Source organism: Mytilus edulis, chromosome 3 (assembly GCF_963676685.1).
Source record: "Mytilus edulis chromosome 3, xbMytEdul2.2, whole genome shotgun sequence".
In the NCBI taxonomy this organism is placed as follows: domain Eukaryota; kingdom Metazoa; phylum Mollusca; class Bivalvia; order Mytilida; family Mytilidae; genus Mytilus; species Mytilus edulis.
The window spans coordinates 104,579,660-104,597,974 of NC_092346.1; the positions used below are offsets into that span (position 1 = coordinate 104,579,660).

Sequence of the window (18,315 nt, forward strand, 5' to 3'; positions counted from 1 at the left end):
TTTGGTAAAATTTGGCCCAGTAGTTTCAGAGGAGAAGATTTTTGTAAAAGCTAACGACGGACGACGACGACGACGACGGACGACGGACGACGGACGACGGACGACGGACGCCAAGTGATGAGAAAAGCTCACTTGGCCCTTTGGGCCAGGTGAGCTAATAACAACAGACTACTATAGTGTGTGATAACATTGTGTGAGGGAATTCGACGTTTGCTGTACCACAGTTCACTCCAACGCAATTTATGACAATACCACTGCATCAATCTGTATGATTATTTTTGCAGTGTTTTAAAAAATGATTTTACTTTGTTGTCGCGTATTATTTTTGAAACATTCAATGTTTTAAAAAGGCGAATTTTCTGTATAAAGTCAATAATTATGTTGACTTTTGAAGCCCAAACTTTCTACAGCCTTAAATACGCAAATAAAAGATCCAAAAACTATACCAATACAGAACGACATGTTTATGGAATTATAGCAAATCTTTTGGTTTACAAATTTTTATTCGTTATTGCAAAATAATGAACTTAAAATATCTGACATTTTCTCCCTACCCAGTTTACCCCTAATATTTTTTATGATGTGGACTGGTCATTGTTATTAATTCGTACGCAATTTGATTGGATTAACTTGTAATTAGTTTACCTTCAAACTTGTTTATGCTTTTCATACATGACAATTGATAATAAGAACGTACATGTATGTGTACGGTAACTAAAATGACCTTCAAACTGGACACTGGACGAGTCAATATTATGTTTTATCAATGAAAGTTAAGGTATGAAAGGTAAGAATTGCCACTTCTTCTATTTTCACAAAATTTTCCGACTACACAGTTGATAGATTATTTTTTAAAAGCCTATTGTGGAGATAAAAGGGAAAGTTTACAAATAAGACGTTTTGTTCCATTAAACAAGTCATTTTCTTAAGAGAAATGACGAAATACATTTTACGCACAGCTACGGCAGGTAAAGTTATTAGTTATCATAACAAAAAAAAAGCATTATTCAGTCTCATTGGAATATGTTAATTACAATAACTCCCAAACTTAAGTAGTAGGTATATGAAGTCAAAATATGTCCGATCTGCCTATTTTTGGACATCAAAAGTCAATACGATCGTTTTAAAGTCAATTTCGTCTACCTCACAAAATCTTGTTAGGCACTATAGCAGTTAACTGACATGCCAGCTCTAGACCTCAATTAAACTGATTGAAAGATTATGTCTTCATCATATGAATATCAGACACAATCTCCCGGTTTAGTATCATACCATCATAACATATATGAGAAGAACAATACCCGTGTCATGTTTTTTTTTAAATAAATGTGTTTAGTTCCGATGCAAAGACCCTATAAGTGAATAAATATTAAAGCCAAAATATGCAATCTTTAATGACCTGACAACAGTATCGTAACTATATTCCTTCTTAATAAGTCTGCTTAAAGGTTTTGTAAGCTTTTGAGGTGAATACTGACATTTTTGTCTTTTGTAAAGAATATTACCATAAAAAATTAGATGTGAAATACCCGAACGTATTAGATTTCTGCATGTTGAGTTATATTTACGAATTATTTCCTTATACCGATGATAAAATTTATTTAATGTTTTGACTAGTTTGGGATATCGAAAACCCGGATATTTATATATCTTTTAGTGATACATAAATTTCACTCTCTCAAATCTAATACGTTGTTACATACATAATTTGCCGACATTGTGTTTTATTCTGCGTTTTTAATTTATTTGAGTGGCTTTTGGAAAACAAAATAAAAAAACTGCATTATTTCTGGTATTCAGATAATGAAAAGTAGTTATTTATATGATGTGGTGTAGTTGCAAGTATGATAATTATCCACCGCCCATTGTCCTTATATTTAACGTGGATGTAAGTGTGATAGCCTGTTATTTTATGTATTTTGTATATTTTTATATTCTTAATAATTGATATTAGTACATATTTGAATAAAGTTATATTGTTAGCTTATTAATTACATTCTGTAATTAAGGATTAGTATTATGTGTTATTCTATTTTTACTTATTGACATGGACTATTGACGGACGAATTCTATTCTTATGCAATGGTTAAGTCTGATTTCATTGTAGTTATTACTTTATTTTCACGGTTGATTTGAGCGCTTTCAGACATTTCTTCTATTGGTCAGTACTTTTGGCGGTTTAATTCTTTTGTTCGATATCTTATGGGAAGACATCTTGTGGCCAACACCTATATTTTTACCTGTTTGCAAATAACAATCTTTACAATAACAATTCTGTGATTTGGAGTTTCATAAATAAGGTCAGTCCTATATCTTTCTTTATTAACTTTGCAATAACTGTCCTATAGTTCATATTTTACACGTATGCATGTTGAGATTGAATGTCGAGAACGAGAGCTAAATTTCATAACAAAAGAGAACGTAAATATATATTAAAACATAAGAAGAGTTGAATTTTACGATCATATAAAATAATACTTCAATAGCCTATTAAATCTGGTATAATGATTTGTAGATAAAGTTTACATATAACTTGAATGAATGCGAGTGTCGAGTGGACCGAAAGAATGTTGTAATATTTAAAGGTTAATCGAATTAAAGTAAATCGATATAAGAACTAAAAATAGATATCTAGGTTAATATTGATTTTTACTATAAACAATAAACATTGCTTAACAAAGATTTATAATAAACATTTTTGTTATACAGGTATATTTAAACCTTACTGTATTAAAGATGTAGTGTGTAATATGGTTTATATGGAAATGTGCCACTTGCACGATATGTGAGGTAAGCTAAGTGTATTTGTATTCTTGTTTCGCTTAGCTTTAGTTTTTTTATATTTGCTTTGCTTTTATTGTTACTTTTGTGATTAGTTGCTTTTTGATTTAACAAGCATGCAGCTTACATTTTGTGTAGTTTAGATTACCAACACAAGTATTATTTAATAGACTTTGGTATGAGACAGCATATGAGAACATGTAATACATTAACTTAAAGTCGAATTGGTATAATTGTAATTGAGACAAGTAATTGCTATGGTATCCACATTATATATTTTTGTGATCAGATACATATGTATGCAGCTAAATAAGTTTGCATGATAATGAATTACGAACATTAGTTTTAATTATTATTACTTAGTAAACAGATTTATCTTTCTGTAATTTATAAGTACATTTATATTTTACAGGGCTTTATTTACATTACCATTATTGAACTTCGTTAGTCTGAAATAAAAGTTACAGAACCCTATTCAGAAGTTTAGTTATCATTTACTAAAAGCCCCAAGAAACCGGCTTTTACATTGGCGCCCAACGTATTTGGAAGCTTTCATCAGCGACGAAGTAGAAACCAGGAATATATTCCGAATTTTGACAACGACAGTGAATCCGTACGGAAAAACTTCATGCGCATTACCGGAAATTGATCAGTGACTTATATCAACATAACCGGTTTATGAACTAGGACGACAGAGAGCACATTTTTCGTTGGATTCATCTTGATCAACAAACATTATTGCTGGATTTATTGAACATATTGATATTATAGTAAGTTCATATATACTTATACTTAATTGCCTGATAATATACATTGTATATATATATTTGTGTAGCATTTATCGTATGCAAAGACTTTGAAATAATTGAAATTGGTGTTGAAAAAATTTGTCCGAATTTTATTTTGTAAACATTACACGCCGATAAGCGTTAATATTACTGACACTGAGTTAACATAAAACTCAATTGAATACAAGCATAGCAGTTGACTGTCATTGAGATTTAATTCATATTTAGACATCCACATTTGTACTTTGTAATTTGTTTATTTGTTTGTTGATACTTGACCCCCCTAAAAGACCACACCCATAGAAATAAGGTCAAGGTCAACCGGAAGTACACTTGATAAAGCAGTCTAGACATACACCACTTGTAAAGAAACACATTTATTTATGCATAGAGAGTGACATACATTTAAAATTGGTATTTTGCATTGAATATAAGACACATTGATTGTGTTTGAAATATTTATGTCAAATTAAAGCAAAACCACACTTTGTTAATTTACGCATACACTTTGATAAGCAAATTTGTTTGACACACACACATACACACATAGGGTTCTTTGATATTGATACATCCATATAGACTTTGTGAATTTTGGTTGTTGTGTATATATAATATTTATTTTGTGTGTGACTTTGTTTATTATCATTGTCATTTGTGTTATATGTTGATTGTGTGTGCATAGTCTTATATAGTATATAGTTGTTTATATGTATTAGTGTTGTATGTTGTACCTTGTGTTGTGTTGATTGTAAAAATATTTGTTGGTGCATTTAAAATTTCAGATTTGATTTAAAATTTAATTTTCAGTTTAGTTTAAAATTTAAAATTCAATTTTCAATTTAATTTATAAATATCAGATAAATTTATTATACAAGTTAAACAGTTGAATAGTCATTTAATATAAAAAAAAAGTTAAAATTTATACGCATAGTAGTTAAAGTTGTTTGAGAGTTAAGTTGCATGTTCCTTTATAACAGTTAGTACTTTAACAACTACACTGCCTATCCCTATTCCTAAGTAAACCTTACCTATTGCATGTAATACACATACATCCATTTCAGCTTTCCCATATTTTTTTCTCTTTTCTTGATTCTCTTGGCTATATTTTTCTAGATAGGATAGTTTTTAGGATTTTGATTCTGATTTAAGTTGACACTTGAGACTTAAACTTACATTGACAATTTGATTTGATATTTAGTACAGAGTAAGTATTGTTGTTTCATAGTTTTAGATAGTGAACGTAAAAGATTCACATATCTATTCCACATTGTTTTAGGTAGAAGCAGATTATTTATATTATTTGGTAGGTACATTTGAGAAATTGTTCATATATCATGTATATACATATAGTTTATTTCGACACACTGATATGGCTTCAAATGGAACTGAGGAGAATGGCACTACTGATCAACCTACTACACCATTAGTTGAAAGTCCACCACCTGCACTTAAGGATATCATGGAAGCATTTGCCAAAACAGGAACCAAACCAAAGGCTGATACACCTGAGGACCTAACAAAATGGATGATAGACTACCTGAAATCTACTGGGGCCATCAAGTTAGAACATGTCAATCCAGACATTGTATTACCACCTCCACCTAAGCCACCACCAAGGGAGAAATCTAGCAAAGTAGTCATGACACACCCACCAAGGATTTCCAATTTTTCTGGAAATGAACCGAAGTCAGGAGACACCACCTATGAGTTATGGAAGCAGGAAGTAAAGTTATTGATGAAGCAGTCATATGAGAAGGAAGCCATCTTGAATGCTGTTCGGAGATCGCTCCGAGGGGAAGCTGGATATGCAGCTATGCGACTGGATTTAGATGCATCAGTTGAAGAAGTCATTCATAAGCTAGACTCTATTTATGGGAATGTTGACAAGAAGGAGGAACTTTTAGCAGAGTTTTATGGATCACACCAAAAAGAAGATGAGACTGTTACCAGCTGGAGTTGCCGTCTAGAATCACTCATGGGACAGGCAGTAGAGAGAGGTATTGTGGGAAGACAAGATGTTGATGGTATGCTTCATTCCATGTTGTGGACTGGTTTGAGAACATCACTCAAGGACATCTCAGGACACAAGTATGACACCATCAAGGAATTTGATTCACTGAGAGTTGCACTTAATCAAATTGAGAATGATCACATGCACAGAGAGGTATTAACCAAGTCTTCCAAGCCACAAACCAGTAAAGCAGCAATTGAACAATCAGATGCTGAGGATATCAAAGGAATGATCCAGCAGATGACAACTAGAATGGACCGTTATGAAAAGAAACTGGAAAAACAAGAACCTACACAGCAACAACAACCTCCATGGCAACAACAACAACAACCTCCTTGGCAACAACAATCTACATGGCAACAACAACAACAACCTTGGCAACAACAATCTACATGGTAACAACATCAGCAACCTAGATGGCAACAACAGAGAGGTAGAGGCAGAGGTAGAGGACAACAACAGACACATGATGAACCACAATGTTGGAGATGTGGACAAACTGGACACTATAAAAGAGGTTGTGGTGTAAGAATGGATCACAGCAGGCAGGATTTAAACGGCAAGAAGCCTATGTAGGGGGAGCGTCCATAGGCTTATGCAGAAGTAGTGTTCCCAAAACAAGTCATGTTAAATTACCACCAGGATTATTTGGCAAACCAACAGAAACTAAAGTTAGTATTGATGGATTAGAAACACCTGCACTTCTTGATACTGGTTCCACCGTCTCAACTATAAGCGAATCTTTTTACAGGGAACATTTAACAATACCATTGAACAACATAACAACACTACTAGACATTGAATGTGCTGATGGCCAGAAACTACCATACTTAGGCTACATAGAAGCAGATCTACGAATACCAGGTTATAAACAGACACATTCATCTATCCTGTTAGTTACACCAGACAGTCGATATAATCAGCAAGTACCATTACTACTAGGAACTAACACTCTGTCATACTTCATGGAATCTCTCAAGAAGGACTTTGGAGAAAGATTTTTACAGACTAGTAAGCTGACTACACCCTGGTATCTCACATTTAGATGTATATTACTACAAGAACGTGAACTAAAGAGAAACAACAACATCTTAGGTCTTATAAAGAATGCTGAAGTTAAAAAGATCATTGTACCACCGAACACGACCATCACATTGTCTGGATATGTTGACAAGGAAATACCATACCATACTACATCAGCTATGCTCCATCCTTGCAACTTAGCCAAAGATTCGGAAGACTTTGATGTTGAACCATCATTGATTACTTACCAACACCAACAGAATGGGACAGTAGCTGTTACCATAGAGAATTTGACAACTAGAACACTGAGTATACCACCGAAGGCAATAGTATGTGAATTACAACCAGTTCAACTAGAACCTACACCAAGTATACCATCTGAAGAGGAAATTACTGACATCATGGAGAAGATTAAGATAACACAGAGCACTTTAACAGATGAACAACTAGATACAGGAGTTAAACTTCTACGCTCATACATGGACATATTCTCCAAGACTGATGAAGACGTAGGACGTACTGATATTGTCAAACATCGCATCGATATGACAGATGATCGACCTTTTAAGCAGCGATACAGAAGAATTCCTCCATCAGCATATGAAGAAGTAAGAGATCATCTTCGACAACTCACACATGCAGGGATCATTAGACCATCTAAGAGTCCATTCGCCTCCAATGTAGTTCTTGCTAGAAAGAAGGACAACACTCTACGCCTATGTGTTGATTATCGTCAGCTCAACAATAGGACGAAAAAGGATAGCTATAGTCTACCAAGGATTGAAGACCTGCTTGACTGTCTCTCCGGAAGTACCTTTTTCAGTGTCGTTGATATGAAGTCCGGGTATCACCAGGTGGAGCTGTACGAACCACACAAGGAAAGAACTGCATTCACAGTTGGACCTTTAGGTTTTTATGAGTATAACAGAATGCCATTTGGACTCACCAACAGTCCAGCCACATACCAAAGACTCATGGAAGACTGTCTAGCTGATTACCATCTAAGAATATGCTGCGTGTTCATTGATGATGTGATTATCTTTGGAAAAACATATGAGGAACATCTCAACAACTTGCAACTAGTAATGGACCGCATCAGAAAGGCGAACCTGAAGTTGGCACCCAAGAAATGTTCGTTCTTTCAACGCAAGGTAAAGTTCCTGGGACATATTGTTTCAGCAGATGGAGTGGAAGTAGATCCAGAAAAGACCGAGAAAGTCATGGCTTGGCCTACACCTACATCACCTGAAGATGTTCGACGTTTCTTGGGATTGGCTGGGTACTACAGACGTTTCATAAAGAACTTCAGCAAGATCAGCAGACCATTGACAGAGTTGATGCCAATTCCATCGGGTAGGAAAGGACAGAAGAAGAAGAAACAACCACAGAAGGAATGGCATTGGGGAGAACAACAGGACCAAGCCTTCAGTAAACTGAAAGAACTCCTTACGTCAGCTCCGATACTGAGTTATCCTGACAACAGTTTACAGTATGTACTTCACACCGATGCGTCTGGGTTTGGACTTGGTGCTGTACTTTACCAGGAACAACATGGAGAAAAACACGTCATCTGTTATGCTAGTAGAGGTCTTACCAAAGCTGAGAGGAATTATCCGGCTCACAAGATGGAGTTCCTTGCGTTAAAGTGGGCGATAACAGACAAGTTCAAGGATTACTTGTATGGACCGGCACATTTTACAGTGATGACAGACAATAATCCTTTGACGTATGTCCTCACTACTGCCAAACTGGATGCCACAGGACACAGATGGTTGGCTGATCTTGCAACTTACAACTTTGATATGAAGTATCGTCCGGGGAGAAACAACTCTGATGCTGATTCCTTAAGCAGACTTCCCAGGGATATCATAGAGATCAACACCGACACTATCAGAACCATCTGTAATTCCGTAACATCAGTACCTTATGCCGAGTGTTTAGCAGTCAATCCAGATATACTACAAGATGACATAGATCTGAATGGAACATCAACATCAGATATCATAGACTGGAAGAGAGCTCAAAGACAAGACACAGTTGTTAGTCACTGGATTGATATGATACAGAAAGACCAGAAACCAGAGAAAGGAGACGCCATATTCAAGAGGCAGTACAATCATCTGAAGAACATAAGATCGCTGACCTTGTTAGTTTTTCTGCTTTGTATAGTTTATAAATACAGTCTTGAGGAACATGTAACACCTGAGAATAGAATAAATGAAACTGAAACCCTTAAAATCAGCATTAAATTCCTGATAAATAGTCGGAAACCAAGGAACATCAGACTTGTAAAACATCCAGGTCAACATACACTCCTGTACCTTAGTCTTCTACTTCTAACAAATTCTTCTGATATAGAATTAAACCCTGGTCCCAGGGCTCCAAAATACCCTTGTCAGGTCTGTTACAAAGCAGTTACTTGGAAGGACAGAGGAGTAGCATGCGATGATTGCAGCAAATGGTACCATGCAGAATGCATGCACATGTCAACTCCTGTATATAATGCTCTAGCAAGCTCAAATATTTCATGGCACTGCATCACTTGCGGCATGCCAAATTTTTCATCCAGCTTATTTGAGTCCTTTATGGTGAACACATCAAACAGTTTTGAACATTTATCTGATTCAAACGCAACCATGAGTCCAGGTCCACCAGTATATACTTCCTCTCCAATAAAAACAAATAAAACAGATAGGAACAACTACCAAAAACCGAAGAACACAAAAGTACTAGTTGTCAACTTCCAGAGTATTAAAAACAAAAAAGAAGAACTTTGTAACCTATTAGACTCTGCAAATCCAAATATACTCATAGGAACAGAGACTTGGCTACGTAATGACATCAGTAGCTCTGAGATCTTCCCTGACGGGTACACTGTATACAGGAAGGATAGATGGGATGGCTATGGGGGAGTTCTTGTAGCCGTTAAATCAGACTACATCAGTGAGCTTGTAGACATTGAAAATGACACTGAGTCGATATTTATAAAAATATCACTTCATAACAACAAATCGCTCATTATTGGTAGTATTTCCAGACCACCTAGCAGTGACATTAACTACATGGAGAAAATTAAACTTACAGTAGACAACTTGATAAGAAAAAACAGATCATCAGTTGTTTGGCTTGGGGGTGATATAAATCTACCCGATATATGCTGGAAAACACAATCTATCACGGACCATCAAAATCCAATACGAATAAACAGTACTTTCCTCGACCTAGTACAAGACAACCACCTGGAACAGATAGTCACTTTTCCAACAAGAAAAAACCACACATTAGACCTATTTCTAACAAATCGGCCTTCATTGGTGAATCGATGCGAACCATTACCAGGCATTGGTGACCATGACATTGTATTCATCGACACTGATATAACAGCTAAAATCAACAAACCTGTAAAGAGAAAAATATTTATTTGGAAAAAGGCGGATGCCAAAGAACAAGTTGAAAAGGCTACGATATTAAATGCAGACTTTAAGGAGAAATTTAACCTGGAGAGTCCTATAACTGAAATGTGGGAATTTATCAAAACCAGCTTACTTACCATACTTGAACAGACAGTACCATCAAAAATGTCATCCTCAAGATTCAATCAACCCTGGATTAACCAGAAAATTAAAAAACTCACAAGACAGAAAAAGAGGAGCTTTGAAAAAGCAAGAAAGACCAAGAAAAAATCTGATCTTGACAGATACCATCGTTTAAAAGCCGCAACACAGAAAGAATGTAGGAAGGCTTACAGAGACTATATTAATGACATCATTAATCCTGAACTATCAGCAAACCCTAAAAGATTCTGGGGATTTATTAAAAGTAAGAAATGCGAATCTGTTGGAGTTTCACCTCTCAAAGATACAGATGGACTCACTTACTCAGAAAGTGAAAAGAAGGCAAACATTCTGAATGACCAATTTTCATCTGTATTCAACACCAGTGAGGATATTAAAACCATACCGAATAAAGGAAAGAGTCCACATCCAACAATGAACAAAATACATGTAACTGAAAATGGCGTACAAAAACTGCTCAGCAACTTGAACATCCACAAAGCAGCTGGGCCAGATGAGATCCCGACAAGACTTCTCAAAGAGCTTGCACCATATCTAGCAGAAACATTTACCACATTCTTTCAAGCGTCAATAAATCAAGGCACCATACCACCTGAATGGAAAGAAGCCTTCGTTGTTCCTATTTCCAAGAAAGGAGATAAATCACGTGCCAGTAACTACCGTCCAGTTTCATTGACTGTAGTCACATGCAAGATCCTAGAGCACATAATATGCAGTAGTATTGCAAACCATCTTGATATACACGGCATTCTGAACGACGCTCAACATGGATTCAGAAAGAACCGTTCCTGCGAGTCACAACTTATCCTCACAATACAGGACCTGGCCAAAAACATAGATCTCGGTGAACAGATTGACCTTATCTTGCTAGATTTTTCTAAGGCATTCGATAAAGTCCCTCACGAGAGACTTTTGTACAAAGCAGAGTACTATGGGATAAGTGGGCCAACACTCCAATGGATCAGGGACTTCCTCAGCTCCAGAAATCAGAGAGTCGTTGTGGATGGTAAAACATCTCACACTGCACCAGTCCAATCAGGGGTACCACAGGGGAGCGTACTTGGACCACTCATGTTCCTTCTGTTCATCAATGACCTACCGGACTATGTTCAGTCATCAACAGTCCGCCTATTCGCTGATGACTGTGTACTGTACAGAAAGATCCAAAATGATGCAGACTCGCAGTTATTACAAGAAGACATGAACAACTTGCTCAGATGGGAATCTGATTGGCAAATGGAATTCCACCCCAGCAAATGCCAACTGCTACGCGTTACCAACAAGCGCAAACCACATCTAACAAGCTACAACATTCATGGTCACAATTTAGAACTGGTTGACTCGGCAAAATATCTAGGCGTCACGATACATAAAACTATTAACTGGAACACTCACATAGAGAGTATAGCTAAAAAGGCTAATTCAACCAGGGCCTTCATCCAAAGAAATCTTCAGCACTGTCCCCAACAAACCAAGGCTGTATGCTATACAACGCTAGTAAGACCACTGCTTGAGTATGCATGCTCAGTCTGGGACCCGTTCACCAACCTTAACATTCAGAAATTAGAAAGTGTGCAAAGAAGATCAGCCCGGTTTGTATTGAACAACTACCAACAAACCAGCAGTGTAACATCAATGCTAAAAACTCTACAGTGGCAACCACTAGCCGAGAGGAGGGCCAACTGCAAAGCAGTAATGATGTACAGGATAGTAAATGGCCTCGTAGCAATACCAACGCTAGAGCTACACTCTACATCATCCGTAGCAAGAGGACACACAACACGATTTCTTGTACCTTATGCCAGAACTTCAACCTACAGGCATTCCTTCTTCCCAGACAGCATAAGGATATGGAACAGCCTCCCACAACCTTTGGTGGACAGTACCTCACTAGATGCTTCCAAGCAGGGGGTACTGAGCTGCAGTATTCCTTAATCGCACCATCAGACTGTTTTTAACTTGCACCTGTAAATATTTTCTTGCACCTTTGTTGTCACACCCAGCATGGGCAATAGTGCGAAAATACTCAATTAGAGGACTGCACTGTATTGGAAGAAGAAGAAGAAGAAGATCATAGATGGAGTATTATATCGTCAAATTACTATCAACGATGAAGTTAAACAACAGCTAGTACTTCCAACAGCTCATATTACTACAACACTCCAGGCATTACACAACGACATGGGACACCCTGGCAAAGACCGTACTTTGTCATTAGTGAGAGACAGATTTTACTGGCCTGGTATAGCCAAGGATGTTACAGAGTGGATAGCGCATTGTGGAAGGTGTATTAGGAGAAAGACACTTCCAAACCAGAGAGCTCCGCTAGTAAGTATTGAGACAACAACACCACTACAGCTAGTTTGTATGGACTACCTTACGTTAGAACCATCTAAAGGAGGTCAACAACACATCCTGGTCATAACAGATCACTTTACCAGATTCACTCAAGCCATTCCCACCAAGAACCAAACGGCAAAGACAACAGCTGAAGCCTTTTACCAGCATTTCGTAGTGCATTATGGAACACCCGACCGTATACATTCAGATCAAGGAGCTAACTTCGAATCAAAGATCATAAAGGAGTTATGCAGTCTAACAGGAATGACCAAGTCACGTACCACCAGTTATCATCCGATGGGCAACGGAATGTGCGAAAGGTTCAACCGAACACTACTTAACATGCTAGGAACACTTCAACCAGACAAGAAGAGGAACTGGAAAGCCTATGTAGGACCACGTGTCCATGCCTACAACTGTACTAAGCATGAGTCTACAGGATTCGCACCATACTACCTCATGTTTGGAAGAGATCCTAGACTTCCAGTGGATGTAGCATTTGGCATACGGAAAGATACAGGATCCAATTACATCAAGGACCTTAGAGAACGGTTGGAAGTTGCTCATAACTTGGCTAAGGAAACATCTAAGAAAGCACAACTGAGACAGAAGAAGAACTATGACACCAAAGTAAAGGGAGGTACAATCAAGATAGGAGATTTAGTCTTGGTGAAAATAGTGGCATTTGAAGGCAAACACAAGCTGTCAGACAAGTGGGAACAAGACCCTTACGTTGTACTTGAACAACCGAATCTGGAGATACCAGTTTTCACAGTGAGGAAGGAGAGTGGAGAAGGACGTAAAAGGAACCTCCACAGAAACTTGCTGTTGCCAGTGGGTCATCTGGTAGAACCAACTAGACCAGTACCGAAACTCAGAAAACCAGCTAAGAAAGAACCACCGAAACCAGCACCTAGAGTATTGAGGAAACCGACCATTGATTATCCGGAGTCATCTGATGAGGATATTATAGATGTATTATTGGAACCGCTAGTTGAGGAGGATAGTGATTCAACCGTCACTTCAGATATCATTCAGCCAGTGGTGAATCCAACAAGCGATGTGGAAGCAGAAGATGAATCTGAATCTGAAGGGGACGCTCACTCTCATGACACCAATGGGACAGATTCGGATATCGGCGACAGAAGGCCTTCACCAGAGGTGACAAGTGACAATCAGGAGGATAGTTCTGACAGCTCGTCATCGTCGTCACCTGTTAGTATTCGTCGGTCGACCAGAGCAAGGAAAGCACCTGCGTGGATGACGTCAGGGAAATACGAGCTTTCGAAGAGTGCAAGTCATACCACCACTACAGATTGGTTTCAGAGGGTTCAATGCCTTACATCTTTAGCAGACACTCATCTATTTCATGGAAAACAGGCAGAAGCAGCACAGGCTATTATTGACGTCATTACAACAGCAACCACAGACAGGAAATGACGGGACGTCATTTCACGGCTGGGGGGAGTATGTGATAGCCTGTTATTTTATGTATTTTGTATATTTTTATATTCTTAATAATTGATATTAGTACATATTTGAATAAAGTTATATTGTTAGCTTATTAATTACATTCTGTAATTAAGGATTAGTATTATGTGTTATTCTATTTTTACTTATTGACATGGACTATTGACGGACGAATTCTATTCTTATGCAATGGTTAAGTCTGATTTCATTGTAGTTATTACTTTATTTTCACGGTTGATTTGAGCGCTTTCAGACATTTCTTCTATTGGTCAGTACTTTTGGCGGTTTAATTCTTTTGTTCGATATCTTATGGGAAGACATCTTGTGGCCAACACCTATATTTTTACCTGTTTGCAAATAACAATCTTTACAATAACAATTCTGTGATTTGGAGTTTCATAAATAAGGTCAGTCCTATATCTTTCTTTATTAATTTTGCAATAACTGTCCTATAGTTCATATTTTACACGTATGCATGTTGAGATTGAATGTCGAGAACGAGAGCTAAATTTCATAACAAAAGAGAACGTAAATATATATTAAAACATAAGAAGAGTTGAATTTTACGATCATATAAAATAATACTTCAATAGCCTATTAAATCTGGTATAATGATTTGTAGATAAAGTTTACATATAACTTGAATGAATGCGAGTGTCGAGTGGACCGAAAGAATGTTGTAATGTTTAAAGGTTAATCGAATTAAAGTAAATCGATATAAGAACTAAAAATAGATATCTAGGTTAATATTGATTTTTACTATAAACAATAAACATTGCTTAACAAAGATTTATAATAAACATTTTTGTTATACAGGTATATTTAAACCTTACTGTATTAAAGATGTAGTGTGTAATATGGTTTATATGGAAATGTGCCACTTGCACGATATGTGAGGTAAGCTAAGTGTATTTGTATTCTTGTTTCGCTTAGCTTTAGTTTTTTTATATTTGCTTTGCTTTTATTGTTACTTTTGTGATTAGTTGCTTTTTGATTTAACAAGCATGCAGCTTACATTTTGTGTAGTTTAGATTACCAACACAAGTATTATTTAATAGACTTTGGTATGAGACAGCATATGAGAACATTTAATACATTAACTTAAAGTCGAATTGGTATAATTGTAATTGAGACAAGTAATTGCTATGGTATCCACATTATATATTTTTGTGATCAGATACATATGTATGCAGCTAAATAAGTTTGCATGATAATGAATTACGAACATTAGTTTTAATTATTATTACTTAGTAAACAGATTTATCTTTCTGTAATTTATAAGTACATTTATATTTTACAGGGCTTTATTTACATTACCATTATTGAACTTCGTTAGTCTGAAATAAAAGTTACAGAACCCTATTCAGAAGTTTAGTTATCATTTACTAAAAGCCTCAAGAAACCGGCTTTTACATAAGCAATAATTGTATGTCACGGCGTACAGCTGCACAAATAAGTCAAACAATATCGTATAGTCAGCTTTAATTAAAGGACGCTACGTTTTGTTAGTTTCACATGAGCAGTTTAATCGCAGCCTAACCTTTGAGCATTTAAACAATGTTTATCGTTGAGAAAAACCCGCTATAAATACCGACGATGACCTGAAATCAATTTAAACATTTAAATAAGTTGAAATAAATGGCCGACATAACATTTCTGTACTAAGATAAACAAACATTTTTATGATAAGTATGATGCATGATATTTCTCGTAATTTTTGCTGTTGTGACAGGAGAAATAATTACTTGCTACTGGAACAAACTGTGTACCATAAGGAAAGACAATACTTAAAACAGATAGTATCCATGTAGTTGAAGGCGTTGGATTTATACGGTAAGTTTTTTTTCATATTACACGGTCAGTCACATTATAAAACAAGATCTTATCTTGTAGCACTAAACATAATGGTTTATATGACAACATATATTGTTAACCCAATTTATATTTCATACTTTGGGTTGTTTTTCTTGTGTTTTGTTTATACTGCAATTGCGTTTTATAAAACTCATTGTACTGATAAAAGTACATTATGGGTCCTTGATTGGAAAATTAAAATCCTCTTGCCTTATCTTGTCGGTAGTGCTGGTCATTTTCACGCATCAGCCGTGGCGGAGGTTGCATAACGTGTTACTCTTGTCCGTCCGTCCCTAAGTCCCCCAAACATTAGTCGCATTTCTTTTATTTTAGTTTGTCTAGAAACACTTGATTGTAGGATATACGTCAATAATATTCAGCAACCTAACGAAGAAAATAAAACCCATAACACATCGAAAAGGCGATCAATATGATTTTTAATAATTGACCAATTAGATATCTATGCAAGATATCTGCAAGATATCTATTGAAGGCCGTACGGTGACCTATAGTTGTTAATGTCTGTGTCATTTTGGTCTTTTGTGGATAGTTGTCTCATTGGCAATCATACCACATCTTCTTTTTTATAAGCAAAGAAATTGGAAGAAACAGTGTTAACATAAAATTGATTGTCATTATGTTGTCCAAAAATGGTCATATCACGCATATTTGTTAAAATATAAAATCCCTCATTTTCTTTATTCAAATATGAATTGAATATTTCACAGATACACACTGACTGACGACGAATACAATGGAAAAGGATAACGAGAATTCAAAAGGTATGTTTATATGCAAAAAATAAATAGCAAATGATCGCATTCTACAATAAAACAAAGATAGAAATGTTAAAATCCCAATATAGGTCCACTTATAGTGTGAGAGAAAACTGTAGTAATGTGACAAGAGCATTTAGATTCACCGATATTTTTCAAGGAGAATACTTGTTGTTTAGTTTGAAACTACTTTTGATTTTATGTAATTAATCATAATATTCAATTTTTGGAATGGAAGACGACAATTGTAAATTTAGGAATTTGAACCACTTAAATTCATCACTTAACCAACCACTTAAAATATATCAGACAATAGACAAAGGAAAAAAATGAAGCACAGTTTAAAAATGTTACACAAAAGTAAAATCACCAAAAAAACCAACCCCGAACACCATAGCAAATCAAACCGGAAAGTCCTTAATCAAAAAGCTCAAACACATCAAACGAAGTGATAACAACTATCACATTCCTGACTTGGTACAGGCATTTTATTATGTAGAAAATGGTGGATTAAACCTGGTTTATAGCTTATAAACCTCTCACTTGTATGGCAGTCGCATAAAACTTCATTATATTTGTGTTAACAAAACAAATAGACATGATAGGTAAAAATGTCAAATATTGGTGTTTTAGCAGTCAGCATTGACTTATAATCTAAATCACTATGAAAACAAAGAAACACAAAAATGCATATATACAAAGCACATTAGTAACAACGAAAGACAAGAATACAAAAAATAACAAAAGCTCAATAACACAATGACGATATGTACAAGTACAGAGTCAAGTCAAATGTAACAAAGATTTACAAAGCACTTAGAGACAAAGCAGATTATTAAAAATTAAAAAAAAACCAATAATACAATAATTTACCACTGCACAATAACACAATGACGGGATATTTAAGTACAGAGCCCCATTCTTCCAATAGAAATTATCGTATTAGTCTTCTGTAGCCATTTAATGTTTGAACTGACAGCTCAGTGTGCAATACGAACTTATTCATTTCTCAATAGACTATAGATGTTATTTTGCGATGTCTTTCCTGTCAGTTGAAGTCAGGTATCTGTCTGCTTTTGGAACGGGAATCAAAACATCTTATCGGGGCCTTTTATAGCTGACTATGCGGTATGGGCTTTTCTCATTGTTGAAGGCCGTACAGTGACCTATAGTTGTTAATCTCTGCGTCATTTTGATCTCTTGTGGATAGTTGTCTCATTGGCAATCATACCACATCTTCTTTTTTTTTTATATAGTATACCGTTTAAAAACAACGAATGATACAACTCTTATTTTTCAAGTATTCAAAATAGAAATAAGACGTTCGCGTCATTTTGCCTATAAAGTCATTTTATTTCTTTTACTCGCAGAATTTTAGCTTCAATATATTATAGAATTAAAGAGGTAAAAAATCAGGGTACGAAGGTATCTGTACATAATTTTATCTATAAAATATACCAATTACTGTCGACGTACATTAAAACAATCCTCAGACACATATTTACAAAACATTTTACATTTATATGTACATAACATTTACTAAAAATAATTGTTTCGTACAATTAAAAAAAAATATCATTTAAATAAATATAATTTCAATTAATGAATTGAAAAAAATAAATTATAATCATTTATTTGATTTATATGAAAACTGTGATCTAAAACAACATTTGTTTAAGATAAAAGAGACCACACTG

The 18,315-nt window shown here is 35.6% G+C and overlaps 1 protein-coding gene across 1 annotated transcript in view; it reads left to right on the plus strand.

Moving 5' to 3' along the window:
• The first annotated feature begins 2,157 nt into the window (after positions 1–2,157).
• Positions 2,158–18,315, plus strand: part of LOC139518079 (uncharacterized) — a 28,053-nt gene continuing 11,895 nt past the window's right edge. The window contains exons 1-6 of the mRNA XM_071309744.1: positions 2,158–2,300; positions 2,710–2,790; positions 3,194–3,551; positions 14,805–14,885; positions 15,289–15,821; positions 16,571–16,624. Of these exons, the coding sequence (XP_071165845.1) occupies positions 16,597–16,624 (28 nt within the window). The 5' untranslated portion in view covers positions 2,158–2,300; positions 2,710–2,790; positions 3,194–3,551; ... (1 more) ...; positions 15,289–15,821; positions 16,571–16,596. The remainder of the gene's footprint in view (positions 2,301–2,709; positions 2,791–3,193; positions 3,552–14,804; positions 14,886–15,288; positions 15,822–16,570; positions 16,625–18,315) is intronic.